The 26,295-nt window shown below is 42.3% G+C and overlaps 1 protein-coding gene and 1 long non-coding RNA gene across 3 annotated transcripts in view; both read left to right on the plus strand.

Moving 5' to 3' along the window:
- XRCC4 (X-ray repair cross complementing 4) overlaps nucleotides 1-5,198 on the plus strand; it is a 186,832-nt gene extending 181,634 nt beyond the window's left edge. For both annotated transcript variants that reach the window (XM_082782774.1, XM_082782775.1), the window contains exon 8: nucleotides 4,005-5,198. In XM_082782774.1, coding sequence (XP_082638900.1) covers nucleotides 4,005-4,113 — 109 coding nt within the window. In that variant the 3' untranslated portion in view covers nucleotides 4,114-5,198. The remainder of the gene's footprint in view (nucleotides 1-4,004) is intronic.
- A 6,661-nt stretch (nucleotides 5,199-11,859) lies between these two features.
- On the plus strand, nucleotides 11,860-13,322 carry LOC309890144. Its single transcript, XR_014319382.1, has 3 exons — nucleotides 11,860-12,122; nucleotides 13,142-13,166; nucleotides 13,272-13,322. It is a non-coding gene; the product is annotated as an uncharacterized lncRNA (long non-coding RNA).
- The last annotated feature ends 12,973 nt before the right edge of the window (nucleotides 13,323-26,295 follow it).

Here is a 26,295-nt window from a genome sequence, read left to right on the forward strand (position 1 = left end):
AGAAATTTCTTTTAGTAAAATGCCAGCTTTTGATTGGAAGTGATTCTTTTAATTACTAAGAAAAATGGGGGAAATTATACAGTTGTACAAGGACACAAGTATGCCTCCTAGATTGCTTAAGTTTTTTAGGAAACTTTTCTGGCTATGTTAATTTACCAGAGTATTGCTCTTTCCAAATCCCATGAGAGCTGCTTGAGAACAAAACCTTCAGTGGAAGAGTAACCACAATGTGCTGAGCTGGATGTGCAAGCATAGCTCCGTGCAAGAACCTTTCATCCTTCGGGCAAGGAATGCCTCAAAATGAGCAATGGTACTAATGTTGCAGCCTCTGACCTGATTTTGCTTCAGAGCAGCTACAACTTGTTTGATCTTTTTGCCACTAGGAAGCTCTTTTTAACCATGTCATTTATAGCAGTCACATTAGAGATTATTTTCTGCTTCATACTCCTGCAAAAACATTACCAAGTGGAGTTGGCCATGTACTGCAGCAGGAGTGGTGTCGTGCAGATCTCCTCTGGGGTCCGTGTGAACTCAGGAACAATTCATCACATGAAGCAAATGGGGCTGGTCCATTGTTTTTTCTCCCAAGCTGTGCAAAACCATCATCCTGCATGGCTTTGAGTTACTGTACTGTTTAGTTAAGTACCATGTTGCATGTCTTCTGTTTCTTATGGCTCTTACTCAGCTGTGGAAAGAAATATCAAGTAATATAACCACTTTCTTCCAAATCTTGGGCCAGAATCTCAGCTGGTGTAAGTCAGCAGAGCTCCACTGACATTATTAGTGCTCCAGTGATTCACACCAGCTGTGGATCTGGTCTTCTGTCTCAATTTATGAAGGGCTTGAACTAAATGTCAGGAAATATGAAATGATCTCTTGGAGTCAGCAGTTCTCCACATGTGTTAATGGAGTTTAAGTTTACCAAAAGGCAAGACTTCAAAAAGTGATCCAACATAAGAATAAACTTTCAAGAAGAATGCCTTTACTTGCAGGCTTTTTGGCAAGAGAGAACTATACAACTTACTGCAATTTAAAGAAATTAACTCAGTTATGCATCAGGTAGTACAGCTTCAGTGAGAATCCAAGATTCAAAATTTCACAGCAAAAGGCAAGCTGTTGACATGTGTTGAATAATTGCCATGCAAGTATGAATCATACAGTCTTAAAGCCAAAATTAAGTTGCTTATGAACTTCATGTAAAGAGTCTAATGATTCCACTTTGCAAGTGTAGTTGGGTTTATTCACAGGCATGGTATTACAGCTTCTGGAGAGCAAATGAGAGTACCATGTACCAGTACAGGAGCTTAATAGTTCTAGCTGTGTAATGTTAAAACTCACCAGTGGTTTGGCTTATGGATGTGTTCTCATGTGTAATGTTGAAAACAGTTAGTTTACCCAATGAGGATAAAATTGTTACTGATACAGCCATTCTTAAGCAATGTCAGGCTTATTTTTCAAAAACAGAAAATGCTGTGATAGGTGAACCCTCAAAGTCAGCAAAACTCAGACTCATTACCTTAATGGCATGTGGACAGTGAAAAATTCCTAAGCTAATCTAAAAAGACTTCAAGTACCTGAAATAACCTGTGGTGATACAGAGGTCTTTCACAGCCTAATTTATCTGCTTGTGAGACCACTCAAAATTAATTAAAATGATATATGTGCTGCTCCACACTGTGTGGTTCACCTGTGTTCTCACTGGAGACTTAATGCTTTAGACTGATCAAGTTATGCACCTTCAATAAGAGAACTTGAACTTCACATTGTGCTGAGGTATGTTGCCTATATGTAAAAAAAGGGTATGAATGAGTTGATCACAAACAGTCAGAATGGCACAGAGTGATCTGATCCTGCTGACCAGAGGTTACTGGCTAACGGTCTGATTCTGGCACATTTGATTTGCAGTTGGTCCAAGTGGTTTTTGATGAGACTGTCATCTGTCTAGATGTCACTGCATGCCAATAGAAGAAGCAAAACAAAATAAAACAAACACGACAAAACAAAGCACATTCTTTGACATGATTAATTCAGACCTGAAGGAGAACATTTTACAGAGTTCACAGAGGAACCTAGTTAGACTTCCAGGGAAAGTAATGATCATAATCTGAAAATAATGGTATGTTGAAATTAAAGCAGTTTGCAGAACTGGAATGATGGATAGGGTGGTGAGGAAACCCTTCCGAATACTGGAGACTTCATAGGAAGGGCAGGTGTCCCAAACTCAGCATTTAATGGGATTTTGCTGGTTCCCAAGGAGCACGGAGGGCTCCACCTCTAAATGGAAATCAGTCTCCAAGAAACATTGTAGTGAGAGCTCTGAACCTCCAGTGGATTCACAGACTTGAAGGACAAGAAGCCATGAATGGCTGGGTTCTTGGGAAGATTATTACATTTTGAAGATCGCAGTGTTTTTTAGAACTGTTGCTTTCTGGAGTTTTCCAGTTAGAATGGGAATTTTCTAAAACTTGGTTCCAAATCTGTGTGAAACCAAACTTCAAAACAGCAATCAAAAATGCTGATTTTGACTAAATATATTGGCAGCTGTGGAGCAGTTGAAGGTTCCAATTAGTCTGGGAATTAAGATGGCTTTTGAATGCCTCATTACACAAAGCCCTCGTATGGCAGAGTTTCAGAGTAACTTTCCATCATTTCTGTCTAGTTCTTCCCATCCTGGTGAATGGTGTGTTGGTTTTGGTAATAGAAAAAATTTTTACCTTCTGTCAGGATGAAACCAGTGGACTGTACCTGGGCATGAAGCCATTGACCTTCATGAAATTCCAGCCAGTCCCAAACCCTACAGTGCAAGCACATCAGGTCCGCTTCCTGCTTCCTGTACTGACTCCCTACAGTCTACTGAGTCAAGACTAAGAGATTAGTTCTTGTTTTCAAAGCATCTAGTGATACCGTCCTGGAATATCGCATCACTGACAGCTCCACTATCTGTGATCAGTGATTTTCCTCCTCAAGCTCACAAAACCAAATCTGTGTAGGATTCAAAGGTTTTGGGGAGAATCCCAGTCTATACGTATTAATTCTCATAGTGATTAGAAGCTGTCACAAATGTTGTCATCTTTGTAAATGCAGGATACCTCATCTTCTGTGTTTATCTGAATGCCGTCTCAGAGGGAGAGGAGAAGCAGTGAACGTGAGCTTGTAGTAAATGCCAGGAGCCCATATAGCCAAGAAACATTTAAATCATCTGTCTTGATAGGGGCAGTCGAAGGAGGACTAAATAGGGCTGATTGTTGCAGAGCAGTGTGTTATCCATTATAACAGATGTCTGATTCAAGCAGAAAGTTTTCAGGTAGGAGTCTGTGCTGTCCAGTTACCTAAGGACAAACCTGCACCTTGGCATATAAGTAGCAGTGAATGATGAGTAGTTTTTTTGCATACAGTTAGAGCACATGTAAACATAATATACATACAGGTGGAGGACAGGGATTTGGAAGTCCATGAAAACGTGGATTTTAGTGGTGGAGAGCATGTGCTATGCAAGGATTTTCTGCATTTACCTGTGTTTTCTTCTGCTGCGCAGTGTGGGGACAGGCTTGCACCCTCGGGGCATGGACCTTTGAGACAACTCAGTGTGCCAAAGTGATGGACAGCACACACACACTTAGCACCAGGGTAAAAATAAAGAGCAATTCATGGAGCATCATCTTGTACAGCAGAAGAAGGGCGGGTCCTCTCCTTGCTTTCTGTGTTTGTTCTGCTCTCCATAGCTCTCCATGTGGAATTTGTGGGTGAAATGGTCATTCTCCTAAAAATTGTAACAAAATAGCTAAAGGCTTGACATTTACAAGCTGAATTTCATCTGTTTGTTTTGCCACTGCCATCTCAGCACATAATTAGGTCTTACAAAAAGCTCTTTTCTCTTACATGTAACCTTAACAAAAATCTCAAAATACGGTGTTAAATGGGCACCTTGGCCGTGTGCGTGTTGGATTTATTTATATCCCTATCTAAACTTATTTCAAACCTATGTCTTTGCTTAATATTCCCAGGCCTGATCCTGCCTCACAGAAGACATCGGGCAAGCATTCTCCGGATGTGATGTCTCTCGAAACACTGGAAAACACTTGCGAGCCGGAGGACCTCTTTGATGACATCTAGCTATGTGTTGTCTGAGAAACTCAGAGACTGGTGCTCCACATCAAGTTTAGTTATAAAACTAAAAGGCTTTGGTATAGACACTGAGACAAAATCTGTACGGTATTTGATGACATATTGCTTTAATTCCCTTGCACTGGCCTTGTTCCCATTCTTCACTGCGCGGTTGTAGAACCTTGGCCTTCTGAGTCTTGATTTGTGACAGCCTTGAAATCAGTTCAGCCTCTGTGTAGAGCTTTTACTGCATGCGCATGGGGAAAGAGAGCCCCATCACAACTTTTTTACATCCTAGCAGGCTTTTGCTGTTAGTTGTATCCAAGATCAACTGGTTTTCAGATGTCGCCAGAGAATAAATCAGACATAAGGAATACTTAAGGCTGTCACTGTACTTACCTGATCTTCTGCCCCTTTCTCGAGCAGCTTAGCTTAGATGTGGTCTATCTAATTCCTCAGCTTTGATTGAGGTATGTCTTTAAAAAATTAAGTGTGCAAAGAAATGACTTTTTGCTTTTTAAAGATTCTTTGTAGTATTATGCATATATGGTGCATACCTGCTTTGGGGAGTAAAGTGTTTAATATTGAATCTATTTTGACCTTCTGTAGAATGACGTAGACCTGTAGAAACCCATAGACTTTAAAAGAGACATTTTGATATTTCATTATTTTTCTTAAGATGGTTTCTAAAGTAATAAAATGCTTTCTAAAAAGGCATTGTTTTTGCTTTTATTTGCTTAGACCTGCTATGAGTAAAGGGTCTAGTTAGAAGAATGCTTTAATGCTTGACCTCTTCCTGCCTGAAGCTGGTACACTCATTTAGGTTTAAGGCTTCATCAGATGAAAAGTTAGAAATGTGTATTTACCTTCAGAGGTCAAAATCAAGTGCATAGAACTAAGCATGTGTGTCAGACTTCTGCTTTGCAATTTCAAGAGCCTGAATCAATTCTCACTTAAGGCAGAGGGGACCCATTCTTCTGCCTGAGAAACAAGAGTTTTAAACATGAATAATCCCACTGAAGCCAGCAGGACTACGCAACATAGTACTGCTTCTGTGCTCTATGGCTTGTAATGGACCTTGAAAATTGCCCTGTATTTTTAAAATGCCAGTTTATTTAGGCCCTCATCCTGCCAAAATTCAGTCCTATACTTAATAAAAAGCACTGGTCTCTATTCGCAGGATCAGGGTCTCATTTAAGAATCTCAGTGAGTATCTGGGAATATTAAAATTAAGCATTCCTTTCCGAAAAACATGGTCACAGCATTTTAAATTCACAAAGGGCTTTGGGACAGTGTTATAAATCACATAGTAAAAACATGAATGGACAAAATATTTTGCTTGCTCCATAGGCTTTGTGCCTGAGAAATGACAAGACCACAAAAGACCTATTCATACACCCATTCATAGACATTGCTTGATTTAAAATCTTCCAGTGCTGATCTGACAATGCTTTCAGCAAAAGCTTGTATATAGTTTCAATTTTAATGTGAAAATGTCCCATGGCTTTACCTGAAATAGAAGAGCAGAAAATGAAGGTAAATGGACCTGAACATCCTGCAAAAGTCTGCTTTCAAGAAATTTGGTTTCTAATAATAAAATGCTACTATATAAATAGCAAATGTTACACTCAGTTGGCAGATGTAATAATTCTGTCAGATTTTTTTTTTTTTTTTTTGAGGTTTATAGAATCAAGCCAGAAACTTAGTAGAAAGTGACGTGATGGGGGACATACCTTGGAATGAGCACAGATGTGTTGTCTAGTTAGAAAAGCTATGATACAGAGCCAGTTTCCCATCAGCTGTGGCTGTTTGTATACATGGGAACACCTCCTCTCCCTCGAAAACCATCTACAACGTGTCAGTCCCCACAACTGTGTGAGAATGTGCTAGGAAAATGTCCCTTTTCAAAGAGTTTGTGCAAAAAGCTATTGCTTTTCTGCCAATGAGGTTCCAATATCCAGTTGACTTTGAAGACAAGGAGCATCTCATTAATAATTCCAAAATGAGTTCATATTAATTGTCAGAGCAGAGGAAGTCTTGTGAAACCTACACAAAATGAGTGCAACTTACCTACAATATGTATGTATTGTCCAAAAGCAGGGGAGACATCCACTTCATCCGCAAACTCATTCATCCTTATGCACTGAAACAGACCCAGTGGGCTCCTTTGGCCATGCCAAACAAAATCCATTTCAAACTACCCTGCGATCTTTGGGAAGGGAACTCAGTAATAACACCTCATATTTTTTAAAAATCTGTGGAAGTATTACAGTACTTGCTGCTTCTTGGTGAAGTCTCAGAGAAAAGCTGGGACCTTTGCTATCCCTCTGTGCCCATGGAGTTCTTGCAGTGGGATTTTTCCAAAGCTGACAGAGCAGAGGGGTTCCTGTGAGAGTCAAGTACGGCTACACATAAATTGAATGCAATATTTACCTTCTTTGCAATGATATAACATGTACCAGATTATGTTCTTGTTGTGATCCACCGTTATCCTTAGGTTCTCACATGCAGAATTACTAGGTAGTCACTTGTTTTTCATTTCTTCATTTGTGCAGCTGACACTTACCCAATGAGTTTAGTAACTGGCATTTCACCTTACAGACTTGCATCTCATTTCTGGAGCTGATTTCCCATGTTTGTCAAGATGATTTTGTATACTCGTTCTTTCTCAGCACAGTATTATGGGAAACATTGTAAGTTTCCCATTGCTGATATCCAGACCATTAATAAAAACATCGAACATTTCTGGTCTTAAGCCTTACTCCATTCATCCTTCCACTTAGCAGAGTTACTGAACTGAGAATTACTTTGTGAGCATGGTTTTCTAACTCACCTTTTGGAAGAGCATGTTTTCCAGGCAAGCCTATAAAACCGTCACATGAAATAACCTGACATGAGATGTCAGTCAATTGCTTCTCCCCTGTCCAAAATATTTTAGTAATGATGGAAGACAAAATAGAGAAACCTGCCCACAAATGGTTTTTCAAGACAGGAAATTAACCAATGTCAAGAAATGCGGATCCAATTTCAAAGGCTGTCCTTAATTAGTACGTCTCTTTGATATTGCTCTGCAAATGATTTCCCAGGTAAATTTTTTCTTCAGCTTAAACTATACTTTAGGGGAAGATAAAACATACATTTGTTTTACAGGAGGAAAAACATGCCATCTTTCATTATAGGTTTAGACTCGTCTAGAGTTTTATATTTTCAGTGTAACTACTTAAACAGAGTGGGTGTTTTTATGCATAACAATTTGTCATTTGAGATCTGGGTTTATCCAGTAGTTAGTTCAAAATGATTAACAACTTTTTTTTTTTTTTTTTTTTTTAAATAAAAGGGAAACAGTGTTATACCCTTCCCCCAAAAACAAACAAACAAACACCAACAAACAAACAAACAAAAACTGTTTTCTTGAGGAAGTGCTATATAAAGTATTGCCTTTGGGTTGAAATATTCTAATTTTGAGATAAATTTTTGGCATATCAGTATTTTAATTACCTTTCCACTATTATTCCCCAAAGGAGTCACTCATATGTATATATGTATATATAAAATATGTTGTTCTTCCTTGCATGGTGCCTGTAAGGGTATAAACAATTGTGTTTATAAATGTGACTCCCTGGAAATGTTTAGCACAGTCTAGCTGACTTAGACATCCTCTGCAGTTTGCTCTAGCACCTTGGAAATACTCAAGGTGGCGGACAGGAGAAGCCATTACACCTGGGAATTCGATGCTGATAAATATTTAAGGAAAAGCATATTATTTATTTATTTATTTATTTATTCTGTTTTCTGGCTTTTCTTTTTCTTCACAGAAAAAATAAAATGTGGAAACAGTGAAGCAAGAATGGTAGGAAAACAAGACAATAAAAGTATGTCCAGGCTGCTTAGAGACTGAAGGTATTATGTTCTGAGCAAAACTAAAAATCTTTTCAGGAGCTGGTTATCTTGCTGAAGGAGAAGCAGCAAGCAGAGCCTTCTCATCTTATGGAAACTCACTTCTATTCCTGCTTGTCTTCAGCAAGGCATCAAACCTCTCATCAGGGGTTATTTCCACTTTTCTGCTATTTTTCAGCTCTAGCTGAATTTCCAATTCTCTTCCCGTAGTCCTGTACTTCTGTACTTCTATACAGGGTCTGAGCTCTCATCAAATCTTTATCCTAAATTTCCTTTTGGCAATCTATCATTCTCCGTCTCATTTCTTTCTCATATAAGAGTCTGCTGGACTCTTTTCTCCTGGAAAGAGTCCAGCGGAGGGCCACAAAGATGATACGGGGCCTGGAGCATCTTCCCTATGAAGAAAGGCTGAGAGACCTGGGTCTGTTCAGCCTGGAGAAGAGAAGACTGAGAGGGGATCTCCTCAATGCATACAAATATCTGAGGGGTGGGGGACAGAAGGATGTAGCCAACCTCTTCTCAGTGGTTTGTGGGGATAGGACAAGGGGCAATGGCTGCAAGTTAGAGCACAGGAAGTTCCGCACTGACATGCGAAAGAACTTCTTCATGGTGAGGGTGATGGAGCATTAGAACAGGCTGCCTAGGGAGGTTGTGGAGTCTCCTTCTCTGGAAATATTCAAGGCCCATCTGGACACCTACCTGGGCAGCCTGGTCTGAGGAACCTGCTTTGGCAGGGGGGTTGGACCCGATGATCTTTTGTGGTCCCTTCCAACCCCTACAGTTCTGTGATTCTGTGATTCTGTGATAAAGTCAGAAACGTGTGAATTTTCATCTTTCTCTGCGACCATTAATTTATTTCACTGCTATTATAAATACACCACAAAATCAATATAATTCATAAAATCTATCAGTATGATACTGGTAGTGTTAGGAAAATGAAACTCTATGTTTTTAAAACTGGTAACTACTACAACGGAATATACCAACCTGAAAGAAGATTACTTGCAGAGAACCCCAGGGATGACTCTTGATCCCAATCTCATTCAACATTTCTTTAATGGCATTGGCACAAAAAACAGGCACCCTAATGAAATCTGTTGATGAGATCAATCTGGGAGGCCTTATGAGAAATATCTGCTTCTTTGTTTGAAGTAATAGCAGCTACCACCTTTAAACATGTTTCATGAATAAGGCATTCAGGATTAGTAGTTTCTGATAGGTATTGTGTTGTGGCAATTTGTGTGCCAATACAGAGATGACAAAAAGTGCAAGGAAAAAAAAAAAAAGTAGTGAAAAAACAAGGACATGGCTGGGACAATCTATGGGAGTACAGCCTAAGAAAAACAGAGAGAATGTGTGAGAGATGGCAAGAAAGAGAAATTGAGAGCACTTTTGGCCTGGGTGTGACTGGAAGAGGGGATGAGAGCTGATACTTGGCCTTCTTTAATTCATTCTCTCTGGGGAACGGGATTGCAGCCGACACCTGACATTGTCAGATCTTGTATTACCTGCTAATGCCAATGGTCAGAGGGTTTCACAATTACCAGAAATTGCCTTCTTTGAGGGAATTCTCACCTCTTGTCAAGCTGCTACAGCAACCTTAATATTATCTGATGTGAGCTGTTTTTTAATGCCCAGGAGAAGAAGGATGAACACACTATTGTCAGCATATTTCCTGGGAAAGCAGAATAGTTCTGTGGGCTTTTTGTTTGGCTGTTTGTTTGTTTTTGTTTGTGTATGTGTCTGTATTTGTCTTTTTGTCAGAAATATTTATCTGAAGAAGAATTACCATTGTACCTCAACATCACAGAGCCACAGGGCTGCTGAGGTTGTAAGGGGCCTCTGGAGAACATCTAGTCCAGTGCTTAGGGAAGGGGCAATCAAGGCAAGTTTCTCACACCTTGCCCAGTCTGTTGTTATTTAATGAAGAGAATAAATTTAGTCTGCATCTTCCAAAAAGCTTTAATGTCAGCAGTAGCTGTGAATGTAAATCACTCTGTCTGCTGGGATTTTGTGAAGCTTTCTGCAGTCACCAGACAGCAGTGCTGATGAATGCTCCTGTACCATCCTACTGCAAGTGTCTCTCTGTCTTCAGGGGAAGTGCTTACAGGTACCCCAAGTGCAGTAAAGGTTTTCCATAAAGTCTTAGCTTTATGTCTCTGCTGAGACTTAAACCAGTGGGTCCTACCCAGACTAGTCTTCATAGGACAGCTAGGAAACAAATACCTTGAACCATTTGAGTATGTAAGCTAAAAATAACTATTATTAGCCTCTGTTTCTAGAGGAGCTCTATGCAGAGCTGTCGTTTTTTGAGAAAAGGCCTGACAGTAATATCTGAAAAAAAAAAAAAAAAGTTTAAAGGTCAGGATTTGTTGTTCTTGTTGTGGTTTGGTTTTCCCCTATTTAATTAAATGTCACTTGGAAGTCCTGCTTTGTGCATGGTCACCTCATCCCTCTTTTGCCAGATCTGTGGCCAAAATGGGAGATTGTGCCGCAGAGGCTCTGGTCTGAGAGGTGACACTTGGATGGAGTTTGGGAAGAAAGAGTATGGTGCCTCTGAGGGTGCACCAAGTGCAGCCACGCAGACTAACCAAATGGTGGCTAGCTGCTGCATGGAGAGGATGTAAGTGAGGAGAAACCTCTCTGGCCTGGATTAAAATATGTGGGTCAGATGCTCAGCCTAAGACAGTCACCCAGAGGCTCCTTCAGCAGCAAGAAGTAGGTGCGTATCTTCATCTTACCTATTTTAGGATAGGATGGCTAGCTGCCAGGTGGTAACCCTCACTTTCTCCATGAGTATCAGGGGAACAGGGATGGCAAACATTGAAGCATGTGGCTTCTTGGAGCTAGGCAGATGAGCACCAGTGGGTTGGTAGCTACCATTACTGTGGATTTTTTACTCTTGAAGGGCAAAGAAGTGGTTCAGGGTACCTGATATCTGGAGTTATCAAAGCCTGTCAAGGTGGTGGTGGGCAGAAGTCACTGTGCAGAGTGTTGTTATCTGCAGGCACTCTGAACATTGTCCCCACTGATTCACCTGAGCACAGCTGATACCAGGACCACCATGCAGAACTCAAGGAAAGACGTTCTCCTGCTGTGTTCCCTGATATTTGCTCCTCGTGAGTAGGGCAGATATCAAGCAAAGTCACCTCAAAGAGGAAGATGCCTTTTTGTTTTTTATTTATGAAGACACTGGAAAAGCTTCTACATCACACACACACACACAAACACACATAATAACAATAACAATAATAATAATAATAATAAAGTTAGAGAAGAAAAATAATATGTATATTACATAGATATCAAATATATAGTACCAAAATACAAAATACTGTGATCAAGCACAAGTCGATCTGCTGTGATATGGATTAATTTGTTTGGGATTCCTGATGGTCTGGGTAATTCAGAGAGCAGGGTAAGCAGACCATCTTATGAGTTTCCCACACCATCCAAGTGATTTTTTTTCCTATTTTTGACTTCTCGCTGTATTTGGAGAGGAAGCACTATCAGCACTCTCTGTTACCATTTCCACACAGCGAGCACGTGGTTAATTTTCCTTCATGCAGAGGGAAGAAGTTAATCTTTATCCTTTCCGGTAAGCTGCTGGAAAGGCTCTTGGCAACCCTAGAGTGCACCCTGATATAAGCACCACTTGCTCCATCCCTCCAAGCCTCTGTCCTGCAGCCACATCCAGAAAACCTGCGCTGGCACACAGGTGGTGGGAGCTCCTCCGTCGGGGGGGAGTGAAGGAGCAGGAGGGGCTCTGCATTTGTGCAAGCTGCTGTAAGTTTATTTTGGAAAATCAAAACCTCATTAGACATTGTCTGCAGGGAACTTTTTACCAGACATGTCGAAGTCAAGTTCACTCCACCCTCTTTTCAACGGCAGCGGTGGGAGCCAAGTGCAAGTGTTATATTAGGTGTGGACGCGGCAACGCAGCAGCAAGACCCATCTGCCGGAGTGGGTACGGGGAGCTGAGCGCTCTGACGCCTAGCTTGGGTAGTAGTCACTGAACAACCAAGGTTCAAAACCAAAGTAACATCTGCCACATCAGTACTTCTCCTGCGATGGCCTCTCGACAACTGCTGGTGAATTACTCGGCGCAGCTGATGCACGAGGTAAGTAACGGGGTGAGTGAGCCACGTCCCTGCACAGCCCACCGAGAAGTTCATGTGGGAGTGAAGAAGGCTCAGCAATCTGGGATGACAACTCTCTGCTCACATCAGGCCACCCCTCATCTTGTTTCCTCAGGAGGCTGTGGCAGAGTGGTTTTAAAGAAGGGAAGAGCAGAAGCTAAACTGTACAACTCTGTGAAATTTTCCTACATGTGAACAGGAGGCACGTGTTCCCGCATACAATTTTCTCAGCACAACCGCCTGTTTTAGGGCAGCTCTCACTCAGTGGCTGTGCCTTGCTAGCCACATTTCTCCCAGAGGCTGTGGCACGTCTGTGGGAGAAGAAGAGCTGGGAGTCAGCTTCTGCATGGGCTCACATCCTCTCCACGCAGCCTTGCTTAGTCTCAGCATGGTGGGTAGAGAGGCAAGCCCATGTCCCGCTGCTAATGTCTGTGGGTATTTTAGCTTTATGACACAGTCCTTCCCGCAGCGCAGCCAAAAATATGGGAAAGAGATGGGAAATGAAATCAGCCGTCTAGAAGCTGTACTAATAAATATCTATAAAAATAAGATTGGATTCCCAAAGAACAAAAGAGCAATTGAGACATTTAACCTAAACATCCATAATAAACTAATCAGAGCTGATTTATGGCAAGAAATATTTCATGCTGCAAAAGCACGGAGGAAGTGAAATAATTTCTGCTTAACACTTGGCCTTCTGCAGCCTGTCTCATTCCTCCTTACGCAAGCCTCGGGAAGATGTGACAAACCTCCTCATGACAAATCCCAGGAATGCTGTGTCTTCCCCTCTGACTTCATGCAGCTAGTGGAGAGCTGAGCTGATCAGCCAAGCTGACCGATGATTTATTGCAACTGTGCAGTAAAAAGCTGCAGTAAGCTGAGTATAATCTGTTGTTTTGCTGCTTTTTTTTTTTTTTTTTTTTTTTTTTTTTTTTTTTTTATCCTGATTTTTCTTTCAGTTTCATGGCCAGAGGAACAAGCTAATTTTTTTAGTTTTGCAGCCTGCTTTCTCCAACTGGAACTAATGTGAGGACCTTTCCTGTTGCTATCAAGGATTTCAGCGGATGGTTTGCTTGCCCTCAGGTTACATTTTCACTTTTTTTTTTTTTTTTTTTTTAATTGAATATTTAGCTAATTAGACTATCAGAGACATGCAGTATGCGCACAGGATTGGGATTCAGGCCAACGGAAGAGGTAAGATCAGCCAAAGGAAAGATGCAAGCTGTGTTGAAGAGATTTGGCTTTTAAAGGGGAGGTTCACTAAGAGTGGACATGGGGACTCTGGTACCATCCTCTACCCTGACAGGGACCTGTGTTCCTTGTCACAGCATTCAGGGACGAACTTGCTGTCATGACACCAGAGCTCACACAGTCTGTCAATACCATTATCAGGAGAAGTGATGTTGTGTGAGGTTCCTCCTGAGGGGCAGGAGTCTGCGCCATGAAACCTGCAGACTTGCTCAATGCAAGACTCCTGCTGAGGAGACATCTCTGAAGCTGAGGTCCCCAGATTACACAGCTGGGACCAAAGTTTTATGCATGAAAGCTATTGGCAGTTCTCAAAACAATGGGATGTGGTGGGGTGATGCTGATGGGTTTCATCACTCCAGTTCAAGTCCATAAAATGAGAAATGAAACTTAACCAGCCCAAGAAGGTACGCAAGCCAAAAATGAAAGAAGTGGTCTCTGATTTCACAAAAGATATTTGTAGGTTTCACAATAACTTTTTCATACCCTTTCCTCAGCACATTAGTGATTTTGAGAGAAACACAAAAATCAGGCTAAAGTGGAGGCAGTGTGCACTGGGGGCACATTCTGCTGTGTAATACTGATTTCTGAAACCCAACTCAGGGAGGAGCTCACATCTAGGTCAAGCTGGTCGGGGGCTGCCCATTCCCTGATACTCGTGCCTGTAGCACACTTGCTCTCCCTCTCACCAGGAGCACGTTGCCAAATAGAAGTAACTCCACACCCAGTCCTGTGATTACAATTTGAATAGAAAACTATCACAAAATAAAACCCCATTGAAGGCCTCGAAAATGTCTCAATAAATTCTAGTGACAGGGGTGCTTTTCCTTTATTTGTCTAGCTGGATTTTTATTTTAGCCCTTTTGTAATGAATGGCTTTTCATTGTGGTGTTTAATGACTTGACAGGGTTTTGCTAATGGTGTCCATGAGTCAAGTCCTCACCTCACTGAAGCCAGTCCCAAGTGTTATGCAGAGTTTGGGAAACAAGGAGGTAACCCAATATTATTTTTTTTAAGGTTCATAAAAATGACCACATTTCAGTGGGGCTATGCACAGCTGAGGTGATGGATGAGAAGTAAAGCACATGGTGTGCAGGGGTACCTTGCAGGCAGATGGGCTCTGAAAATCTGGGTAATGTACAGAAAGGGGTGTCCCCAGCTATGCTTTGAAAGAATGAGCAAGTCTCTTGCTCAGATTTTGGAAAGCATGAGTTTGATTTTTAACCTACAAGGTTGCAGACTGTATCCCCACCAGTGGCCCTGGTCCTGAAGATGGGTGCAGTTTAAGAGGTCCTCATTGTCTTCTTGCTCCCTCCTTTGAGGGACTCTCTGAGCTGCCCAGGTATACCAAAAACAGGACCAGGGACTTGGTATAACTTCTGAATTAAACTCACACACCTGTGAGTATAGTAGCCCTGAAACTAGGAATGGTTAAAGACAACTCACCCACCCCCTCTGCCCCCTCCCCCCCCCCAAAAAAAAAAAAGCAGTTTGTCATGCAATGCCATGTAGGGCTCTGGAGCTCCTTGCCAGAAGATACTGTGGATGCTAAAGGTAACACTGCTCCAAGAAGAAAGGGGATGTAAGTATGGAAAAGGGTCACTGAGCACCAGCCTGGGGAGTCCCCTGAAATGATTGTGTCTGCAGGCTGGGAGAGTGCTGGGGGAAGCATCACACTCGTTACCCAATTCTTACTTGTCTCTAAGCATCTCTTCTCACCCGAGTTGCGGATGGATGCTGAAGTGAATAGACCTGTGGCCTAAGCCATCCATGACTCTTCCCACAGGTGTAATTTATTAACAGGTTGGTGTATGCCTGACTGTAAAGCAGTTGCAAGAGCAAATGGGAAATTCCTACATAAACTCGTGTTGAAGATTAACCTAGGAAATGCTAGCTTGCAATCACTGAATGGGTTTCTGAGGAAGGTGAGTTGTTATCTCCTCAGTGCTCCTTATTCTCCTTCTCCTGCGTGGTAGGTGTGTACTCCTGCTCCATGTTGCACAGCAGCACCAAATGTGATCGCTATGTCCTTCCATCCACAGTCAGAGCTGAGTGTGGCCTTGCACTAAATCACCCTCTCTTCTGTCACCAGAAATTAAAGCAGTGCTCTCTTGTGGTACTTGATGCCATACAGCGTGTTGAGTTTCAGCTAGTATTGGGAGATTTGGCATGTAGACATTGAAATATCATGCTCTGTGGACACCATATAATCACATTTTAAATAAGATGCATAGTTTTGCAACTGCTGCAAAAGAAAAACGTTATCTCTGCCAGTGAACACCTGGCTAGCTGTTGGCATTGATGGCGCTGGACCACTATGGAGCATCACTGGGCTTCCTGATAGCAGACAGAGTTAGAGAAAACACGTTTTTTGTTTCAGGAGCAGGAGCTGCAAAGCTGCAGTTGGCCCATGTCTAACTTATTTCATGGCCGATTGTCTTCCCCATGTGTCTTTTTCAGCTCCCCTTACTGAAGAAGGCCTCGGTCTCCACTTACTTTCCTACATGTTTGCATAGCATTGCCCTTCATGAAAACACAGTTCTTGTGTGTCAGCCTGAGAGATGTGTTTCGCTGACTAATTGTTGTGTTTGGCTTCTGTCACTGAGTGCGTTTGGAGTGAAGTGCCATGCTTATCACAACTGCTTGATCCGATCACAAACAGATAATAATAGCTGTGGGCTCCGGGAGCTGTCTGCTGCCTCCCTGCCAGCTGCCTTGCTCAATCGTTTGGGAAGATTTTTGTTTCGGTGAAGTTGCTGTGTTAGTTTTGTCCATTAACATACCAAGCCCAGCAGTTCAGGGAGGAGGATTGGTCATGGTGCCTCACTTTCCTGTTTGTATATCGCACCGGCTCATTAAAATTATGAACATATTGTGAAATGAAAATAAATATAATTTGGATTTATCCGGTGTAAAACTAGCTTAGTCATGCCGAGATAGTGGCTGTCTACATCTGTTAATTATATCTTGACAGGCCTCAGCTTGAGACCTTTAAGACATCACAGGATTTTCTGAGATCTCTTGTAATAAACCTTCTTTCCCTAAAGTGCAGGAACAAGGGCCAGAAAAATTTTTTGTTCCTAAAGACATCACGGCACTGAGGCAGTCAGTCAAGACGTGGCTTATGCTTGCTCTCCTTCATCTGGCACGATGTCCTCGCCTTCAGCAAGCTGTCCAGCCCTCCGACTGCACTTGATGGCGCGCACCTCGCCGTGCCAGGCCTGGTGCCAAAACCCTCCTTCATGAGTCAACATGATGCCAAACACCTTGTCCAAGGAAACCCCTTCTCCTTGTGCCCGGGACGGCTCCTGGGGTTTCCCAGGGCCAGGTATCAGTCGCTGCCCAGCAGATACTGGTGGAAGACCAGTGCTCCCCCAACATGTCCCACTGTCGAGGGCTCTGCACCACTCTGTGGCCTACACCATGGCTGCCTGCAGGCTGCCCTGCTCCATCCTTGGGGATGGGCTGAGAGGAGAAACCTGTCGCTGGCTGAGGTCCCTCCCTGTTTGGGCTATGCCAAGCTTTTTATGATTTTAGCCTCTCCTGTTTCTGTTTTAGGTTTCCCGAGCCTTCCTGCTCATAGGCCTAGATGCAGCCCGTGTAAAGGCCTGCGTGCTGTGCTCAGCGGGTGCTGGTGTCTCTGTTAGCACAACCTTATGCAAAACAAAGTGCCAGCTATTGTAACTTAGAGGGGAAACTTCATTACAGAAACTGTGGAAAATAAGGTTGTAATTTGCCACCTGAAGCATTTTTCTATTCTTATTTTGAATTTAAAAATGCTGTAGAGATTCCAACAAGTAAGTGTTAAACCTATAAGAAATGCATATGGAAGAGGAGAGAGTTGCAAAGCATGAGCCAATGCTGGATACCTAAAGCCCAGAGAGAGAACAGATGTTTTACCACCTGCACGCTCTTTTCTACCAGAATATAATTCAGATTTGGATGCTCCACGTTGGATCAGTTTTTCAGTTTTTGTTTCTTTCTTAAAGCTGACTTCCCTTTTTGTTACATTTAAAGTATAGGCAGGAGAAGAAAAGGAAAGGAAAGGAAAGGAAAGGAAAGGAAAGGAAAGGAAAGGAAAGGAAAGGAAAGGAAAGGAAAGGAAAGGAAAGGAAAGGAAAGGAAAGGAAAGGAAAGGAAAGGAAAGGAAAGGAAAGGAAAGGAAAGGAAAGGAAAGGAAAGGAAAGGAAAGGAAAGGAAAGGAAAGGAAAGGAAAGGAAAGGAAAGGAAAGGAAAGGAAAGGAAAGGAAAAAGACATTAGTATTATACCCTAGTTTTACATAGTGCTTACAGAAAAATGTTAAAATGAAGTTTCTGTCTCTGGGGATTAATAATGTACAGTTACTGTAGGGTTGTTTTGAAAAGAATATAGTTACAGTGCAAGCACACGGCCAAATAAAAGAAGGAATCCAGCCTCTCGGAGATGCTTTCTCATGGAAAAGAAATGGCACAAGCATGGAGCATAGACACATTGTTAGCCACAGCTAAGCCACTTGCTTTCCTTCCAAAATACAAGGCTATTTCCTCATGGCATGTTTTGGAGTGATTTCAGTGAAGGACTGTGTTCCTTCTTTTAGAGAGAGACTGGAGTGAACTGCGTCTGTGACACATGGTCACTGAGTGCCAGAAACATCAGGAACAGCTGAGGCTGGGGCACAACCCCTGTGGGTGCCCTGCTAAGGGGATGGGGGTGATGATGGTGGCAGAGCCTGGGGACAACCCAAGGGGGGTGGCCAAAAATCCAACCACAATAGACCTGGTGTGTGGATGCAGATCTCAGCAGGTCAGAGCTAATGAAGAGAACTGATGCCACTCGATGCCTGTGGATTGCCTCTGAATGCCACAAGCAAAGCTGGTGGTGTCCCCATCCCTCACACAGGCTCTGGTACCGTAGCCATCCTGCAGAAGACCGCAGGGGCTTTGCCTCCTGCTGGGCAGAGCACGGCATCTAGGCACTGCCTGTAATGTAATGATAGCTCGTACGGAATACATTCATTTCTAAACAACTAGAAGAGAGTTTACTTTACTGACAGATAAAGATAAACAGGAGGAGGCAGCTGTAAAAAGAATTCCATTGACCACTGACCTGAAAACATGTCGCTTTCCATAAAACAAGCATAAACTAAATAAAAGGGAGTATTTAGATTCTGCAAAACTACTTCCTACAGAACCCAGACAATTAATTTTAAAGGGTGATGTGAACAGAATATGTGAAGAGGGAAAAGGCATGCCCCTCTAGGTTAAATTACCATGCATTTTAATATTACTATGCGGACATCTTTACTCTCTCAAATTAGACCAGAGCAGATGCCCCAACTGCTTCAGACTGCACACAGGGATCGAGGAGGATTTCTCACTCTGGCAGCATGAAGCAAGCCCTGAGATACATAATAATCTAACCAAAAGTGTTAGGGGCATAGCACTGGAAATAGCTCAGATTTTCTTGGATCTTTTTTCTTCTTTTACTTTGGTTTGGTCAGGTTTTCTACACGTCTAAAACAAGTGAGGGTACATGCATGCCACCTCTGTCAATTCCCTTCTTCACTTGCAAAGTCCAGAAATAAATTTAGCGATGAAGTTAATGCATGCAAAGTTATGTGACAGATAAGATATAAGAACTTAGAGCGGTCTGAAAACTGATCTACAACCTGCCGGCAAAACAAAATACTGATATTTTGCCCTCTTCACTCTCCTTCTCCACAATAACTACCTGAATTTAAACCCAGCAGCACTTCTTCTTAGCTGGGGTAATAGGCTGAGAAATGACATCCCAAGATATTATGGATTTTTTTTTTTTCAGTCTGAGTTTGTCTAAATGACATTGAAGTCTCTCAAGGACCCTTGTGCCTGAGGTTGCCAAGAAAGGGGAACAAGCTCTGTAAATTTTCTTATGAGGTCACCTGTATGAAAGGTCAGATTGTCTAAGCACACGCTGCAAAGTTTAAACCCAAAGTGGAACATCAACCAGAGCCTTCCAGGGCCCTACCCCTGGTGTGTAACTTCTGCCCCAATCCCAAGCTTTATCCTGACACAGCTACAGGTGGCTTAAGTCATAGTAAGGAATGCTGACCTTCTATACATAGTACTTCTCCCTGGTATCAACTGTGCTTACGTGCGGACTGCAGGTTCAATACAGGCTTATTAAATAAATAAATAAGTATGATAAAAAAACTAAGAATCTTTAATGTCAGGCCATTTGCCTTCTAAAATAGCAGCACGCAAAAGCACTCTTGACCCTTAAAGGAAATTTTTCTCTTACCTGGATACTGTAGTGCATGGCTACTATATGACAACCACAGAAGATTGGATGCATGCCATTTCTGATCAAAATCAGACAAGGTCCAAAGTGAAGAGCAAGAGATCCTAAAGGAAATCTAGTGAGTAAAATACCGCCAGCAAACTCTCACAAATAAGTGGTTTCCCATGCAAGTGTGAAGGAAATGAATGGAAGCCTGTGGCCTGGTAAAAAGCACCTGCAGAAATTATATATACAAGCCACAGTGCCTGGAGCAGTATTAGGAGGTGGACACTCCAGGCATGCTTCTTTAGAGGTACATATGAAGAACATTTAAGATGAGTGACCCCATAAGAGATGTCCATTTTGCAATTTCACATGCCCTGAGAGACTGTGTGCCTTTGCAGATGGCTTACAGACATCTCTTGCATTTGCTCTCCAGTTGTCTCTGTGTGCCTTTGTGAAGCCACACTTCACTCCCTGTCAGTGCAACAAGTGGGAAAGTAGCGATTACAGAGGAAGGAAATGCTGCTTGGAGAAGATGCTGTCCTACAAACAGGGAAATCATTTCACTTCCAACTGATGTATGGGAGATAATCACCTCTCTAAGCTGTATTGACCACTGTTGTCATATGCCACTTCTGTCTGGTAGTTTGTTAGAACAAACTACTTTTTTTCCTATGAAGAATGCAGATGTGGTGACATCATAACACTTTGCAAATTCAAAACTGATTTTTGCCAAGTTGTTTGTCCTATAAAAATTCCCAGAAAGTCTGTGAAAAGACTGGAAACAGAAAGGAAACAGAAGTCCAAGCATTGCTTCATATTATTTTGGGGATTTCCATTCAGATTAGATTTTCGTCCCTTACTTCTTTAAATTAAAAGTCTAAATCAAAACCAAAATGATTTTTTAAGGATGAGAAAGTGTTGCTTAATCCCAAAGAAATTTTTCAGTGGACAGAAAGTAATTAACATTGGGTCAGCCTGAAATAAAAATAAGGATCTTCTTTGTTGTTTGTCCCTTATTTTGTTTGTTTTCAGCTAGCAGTTTAAAACAAAAACAAACAAACAAACAAAAAAAAACCACCTCTGTTCCCTCTCCAGCTCTTGTTATAGGCGAAAAGTGTCAGTGGGGCTGCTGGGATTTATCCAAATGAAGTAATGAGGATGCTTTGACCTTTTCCTATCCTCCCCAGGCAGTCTGACTCTCCTGCCCTTGGGGCCTTCCAAATACAATTGGGAAAGGTGAAGGACGAGAACTGCGTAGGGGGTGAGGTGTTCTATGACAGCTTCCTTGAGAAGTTGGATCTTTCACCATCAGCATGAATAAGCTTTTTCACGCTAAACTTTTGTTGTCTTAGTACCTGCAACAGTTTAGAAAAGTATTCTGATGTGTCACTTGCCTGGACCAGCACCAGCAGAAGGATGGCCCATGTTTATTACACAACTTCAAACGTGACCTGCTTGGGCACTGTGCAGATGGCAAACAACCAAAATTTCATGACTTGATTTCTCCAGCTCTGTCTGCCAGCTGGGGCTAGCAGGGATCCCACAGGCACAGCACCTCCTTGCATCACTCGGGCTTTTCTGCAATTCACAGCAGAGTGATAAGGCATTTGAAGGCACTACCCACACCTTCTCCTCTGGAGAGGCAATATACATACTATGCTGTCATGATTTAAAAAAAAATTAAAAAAAATTGTTTTCCAATGTTGTCATATTACCCACAGGCAATGTTGTTGTCCTGTTAGTTTTTTTAATTATTACTACTTTTTATTTATCATGCAGAATATGCAGGCAAAAACTAGCTGACAAGTATTTTACTTTCTTTCAAAACATTAAATAAATGGATCCTACAAATATCAGCTGCCAGCTACATTCTGGGATTTGCTTTGAATGCAAAAGAGACAAGTGTGAGCTGAGAAATTAAGTCCCATAAATCTCTCCTGTGGACTCTGCCAGTTTATTTAAGTGATACAGTATTATGTTAGTTGAAGTGATCATAGGAGACTGCTAATAGCAAGTGATTAGTTGCTTAGGCATATTTATTTAAGAAATATAATAGATTAAAAGCCTTCTGGTCAGTGTAGATACTCCATCATATTTAAAGTAAAATAATTCCTGCAATTTATGACTTCTTCTGTCACAATTCAGGCTTTAAAACCATGAATCACAGCTGAATTACTGTTGACTGGGCTGTAGGTAGAGACATTTCTAATGACAATAAAAGAAAGTGGAAATTTATGATTGCTGAGCTTATTTTTCTTTACAAACAGGTTAGAAAAGACAACACTGAAATGCTCATTTCTAATATCCCTATGTTCTTGACATTTCCAACTTTAAAATATCTCTTTAGCAGATGAAAGTGCCATCCCATTATACAATAAAAGCTTTGACCTTACATTTTCATGATAAATCAACAAAAATTATTTCAGCGAGCCCTGTGTATCAAACCCTTAGTGTTATTTATTGCATTGGTATTATACCTGAGCACCAAGGATACAGCCCTTGAGCACACATGGTGACAGAGCCACTACAGGGGAAGGAAGAGAACAGAAACCCGCAGCAGCTGTGGATGGGGTGACCACCTCCTGGATGGCTTCACAGCACTCTCAGGCTCCAGGTCCTGACTTCTGATGGAGCGGTGCATGGTGGTGCATTCACAGGCATGTTTCTTATATTTCTTGTTAGAGTGGCAAGGAATATTTTATACCATACCCACTCCTGTGGCTTGATAGGATACAGAGAGATAGGGTATTTGCTGTTTAGAAGCTTGTGCATCACCTGTGTCAGACCAGCGTGCGTGCTGCTCAGGGATGGGTAATGAGGAAGGTTTCTGGGAATGAATGGTAATGCTTACTGGATGATGCCCTATGCCTAAGTAGAAATGGCTACAATATTAAAATATCTGCTCTTTTTGGTTTGTCTGGCTGCTAGCAGAGCACCAGCTGCTCTAAGAAAAGGCTGGCTGTACAGCTTTTAATCTGAAAAGGTCATTGTGTAGGTCTTTTTCTGTAAGAGCTTTCATTTGCTATCTGGGACCCAGTAATGGAATTGCTGTCTGTGGGAGCACTTTTTCAAGTCAGGAATATGAAAAACATTCTTGTGCGACTTGCAGCATGGCAGCAGAAATGTTAATATATGGGTAAATGTGAGCAGAAGGCCTCTGATATCAAATCCTTACGAAGGACACGTGGTCCAGGGTTGAACTAAAGCTCCTTTATGCTACACAGCAGCAGGAGCTGCAGCACTGGAGCGCTGGAGTTGCAGCTTCTCAGCTCAGAGATGACTTTGGCTGGCCTGGTCCTTAGCTCTCAGGGCTTTCAGAGGCATCTGGGGAGCATGCCCATGTCTGTCTTCAGAGCAGGTTACGGACACGAAGCTCTGTCCCCCAGAGCACTGATGTATGAACTCACACAGGCAGGGCATCCTACTACACTGTATTTAAATAATTGCATTATTATCTGAATTGTTTATTGAAGTCTTCTGGGAACGTGTTAACGCCTGGCCCTGAAAAGCATGCATTTTCTGAAAAAAATGCAGAAACACAGCATTCTTCTATTTTAACACCTTTCAGGATTTGTTTTATAGAAGCATGAGCACAGTCAGTATATTTCTTTTGTTTGGCCTTGTTACTGGACACCTCAAAGCCCTGTGAAATCAATAGAAACCGTCTGAGGACTTGGGATTAGGACTCATGAATGTACGGAAAAAAAAAAAAATCATAAGAAATAAAGATACCTCCAATATTTTCTTCTTTCTTGAACTCAGGCTAGTCTAACAATAACACCTGAAAATAACTAATAGTAGTGAAAAATAATACAAATGTAGTAAAAGTACAAAGATAAACTAAACAGTGAGGTTACACATACACATCCCACAAGAAAAAAATGCAAATTAGATTTTAAGGATTCCTCAGATTCATTGGCAAATTGGGAAAACTCAGACCTAGGACTGCAATGGCTCCTTGAAGGCTGTTCAGTAAAACGGATGGTGAAGTAACCTCCTATGAAGCAATTTCTTCTTGTTCCTTTTTGGAGTTGTGCTCATATCTCCTCCTTGCAGATTGTTCCATGACCCAATATCTGTTCCCTTTGTCCAGAAAAGGTTCCCTTCGAGGCTCCAGCAGCCAAACATTTGTACAAACAGCTAGCAATTACGGTGCTGTCTTCATGGCCCCTCCTGTTCCAACACAGATGTCACTCTGATACACAGCTGTAACCATTCCTGTGGTCCTATGTGGAAACCATATGCAGACTTCCCTGTAAGGTATTTCTATCCACTTTACCCACATTACTTCCAGTGTTAAAGGTCAGTGAGCATCTCTGCAGCTTTTAGCACCCAGGGCTCGTCTGTGGCTGGATGGCTAATACACACCAGCCATAAGGCATTGCTGAGAGCTGTCTCAGGGGAGGCTTACGTATCCCACAGGTATTTTAACTGTGAACTGAACAATGGTGAAAAGCTTATCACTACCTTACATTGTGGGGAGCATTTTGAGCTAGCTCTTTAGTTATCCTTATCATTTATTATTTTGCAGAAAGAATGAAACAAAGTCTAGCAATATAAAGATTTCCTCAACTTTCCTGCTTAAGATAAGAGTTTTATTTTCTTAGCTATTTTTTCTTTGGTGTGGAATTAACTCTATTCTAGCCTCAAAAAAAAAAAAAAAAAAAAAAGAGAAAAGAAAAAAAAAAGTCAGCAAAGTTCTAGTTTCACAGTTGCTTAATTTAATTAAGAGGAACAACACTTGTCAAGAAGTCTTTGGGCACAACTCACTTTCAGGGGGGTTCACCCTTGCTGGATCCCTCAGCTTCCAACCTGTATTCACAAACTGGAGCGTGCTTCTCCTTGTCAGCTTTGCAATATGGTAGGGATAGGGGAAAAGCACCTTTGTCTTGTATCCATCCTGCATTTCATACTGAACATTTGTTCTCTCTCTCTTTTTTTTTTTTTTTTTTCCTGTCTTGTTTACCTGGATTGCATATAAGGAAACCATTGCAGTGTGTGCCCGCAGCAACATAATTAGTATTTGTTCATAAGGCACTGAATCTGGAGCACGGAGTGGTGTGCTGAAAGTCATCAGTGCGATGCTGAAAGCAGCAGAATGAGCTGGAATATGTTAGGAAGTTTTAAAGGGCATTAATCCTGAGGGATATTGAATGCTTAGAGGCAGAAACAATCCAGCCCTCTGTGGATGGGAGGGAAATTGCTGTAGTAGTGTGAGAAGCAGAGGGTGATCAGCAGAGTTAAATGGCATGAAGGCTTTCACTGGAGTCCACTCGGACTCTCATGCTGCAGAAAAGTTACAATGAAAGGAGAAAATTATGGGAGAAAAACAAAACAAAACAAGCCTTGTTTGTGTTGCTTTAAGGTTATTAAACCATGCCACAAATGTGAATTTGCATGTCCTCATCCAGTTTTAAAATAATACAAGAACTCCTATTGAACTAACCGCCTCGAGGCACTCTACAGGCGCTCAGACTTTGTCCTGGTCCCAGTCGTCCCACAGCAGCTATGTCACTGGGCACAAGGAGGGCATCAAGGCTCAGCAGAACCCAGCCTCCACATCCTCCTTCATCCAATGAAGAGAGGCAACGAAGACGATGGGGTAAAGAGGGATGTGGATGATGGGAGAGGGTGGGTATGAGCGGATATCTGGTTGCAGAGCGGATGATGCAGTGTAAATACATCTGTGCATGCACTAAGAAATGTATAAATCTTCTCTTAACCTTCCCCTCAGCATCCCATGTGCTCCCCCAAGCTGCTCGGGGCTGTGTAAAAGAGCCCACTGTTCGCTGGGGAGCTGAGAGCAGCCTCTGAGTGTGGAAAAAGCCACATTTCACTTATCTTCCCTCCTCTCCTTGTGCCCAGATGCCTTGCAAAACAAACAAGCTACATCTCCGCATATCATAGCCAGAGCCAGGTATCAGACTACATCCGCTGAAAGCCTCACTGTCTGGGGCAGTGAGATTCAGCAAGGCTTGGCCAGGCTGCCCGTGAGCCTGCTGCTTGATTTATGTTTTCAGATGGAAACTATATGAAGCTCTCAGTTATGCCTGGTGCTCTGCCAAAATCAGTTTGAACCAAACTAGGCTCTATAGAAACTTAAAACACGAAGTGAAATGTCATGTAAGCCACAGTAAAACCTGGCTTCTTCTTCTTTCTTTCCTTTGTTTTTGCTTTTTTAGGAAGCGCACACCTTCTCAGGCCCATCTCAGAAGATCTCACTGGCCTTTCCCCGTGGGTGCTGCGGGGCAGCAGCTGAAGGCCAGTTCTGCCTTCCCGGACATTTTCCCTGGTTGGTCCCGGCACGGAGGCGAGGAAGGAGTGGGGAACTGAAATCTGTGTTTTCAGGAGCAGGCGGTGCCTGCAGGGCTCTGGCGAGGTTCAGCAACACCAGTGCGGAGGCAAAGAAACGAAAGTGCGCACCTGAGAAAAACCACGGATGGGATGAGCCGGAGAGTAGCCCCGACCTTGTCCTTTAAAAATAATAATATTTTTTTTTAATTTATACCTCGTCTTCCACCCCCCTCAGCCGATGGAGGAGGGCGGGCAGCCCTCTCCGGCAGCGCCCGGGGCCGCTAATTGCTGTAATTTGCAAGAAGGGAAGTGCCACCTAGCGGCTGCGGCCGCACCGATTTATTTCTCGGGACCCGCACGGGCTGCTCT

The sequence above is a fragment of the Aythya marila genome (genome assembly GCF_965140915.1).
Source record: "Aythya marila genome assembly, chromosome: Z".
In the NCBI taxonomy this organism is placed as follows: Eukaryota; Metazoa; Chordata; class Aves; order Anseriformes; family Anatidae; genus Aythya; species Aythya marila.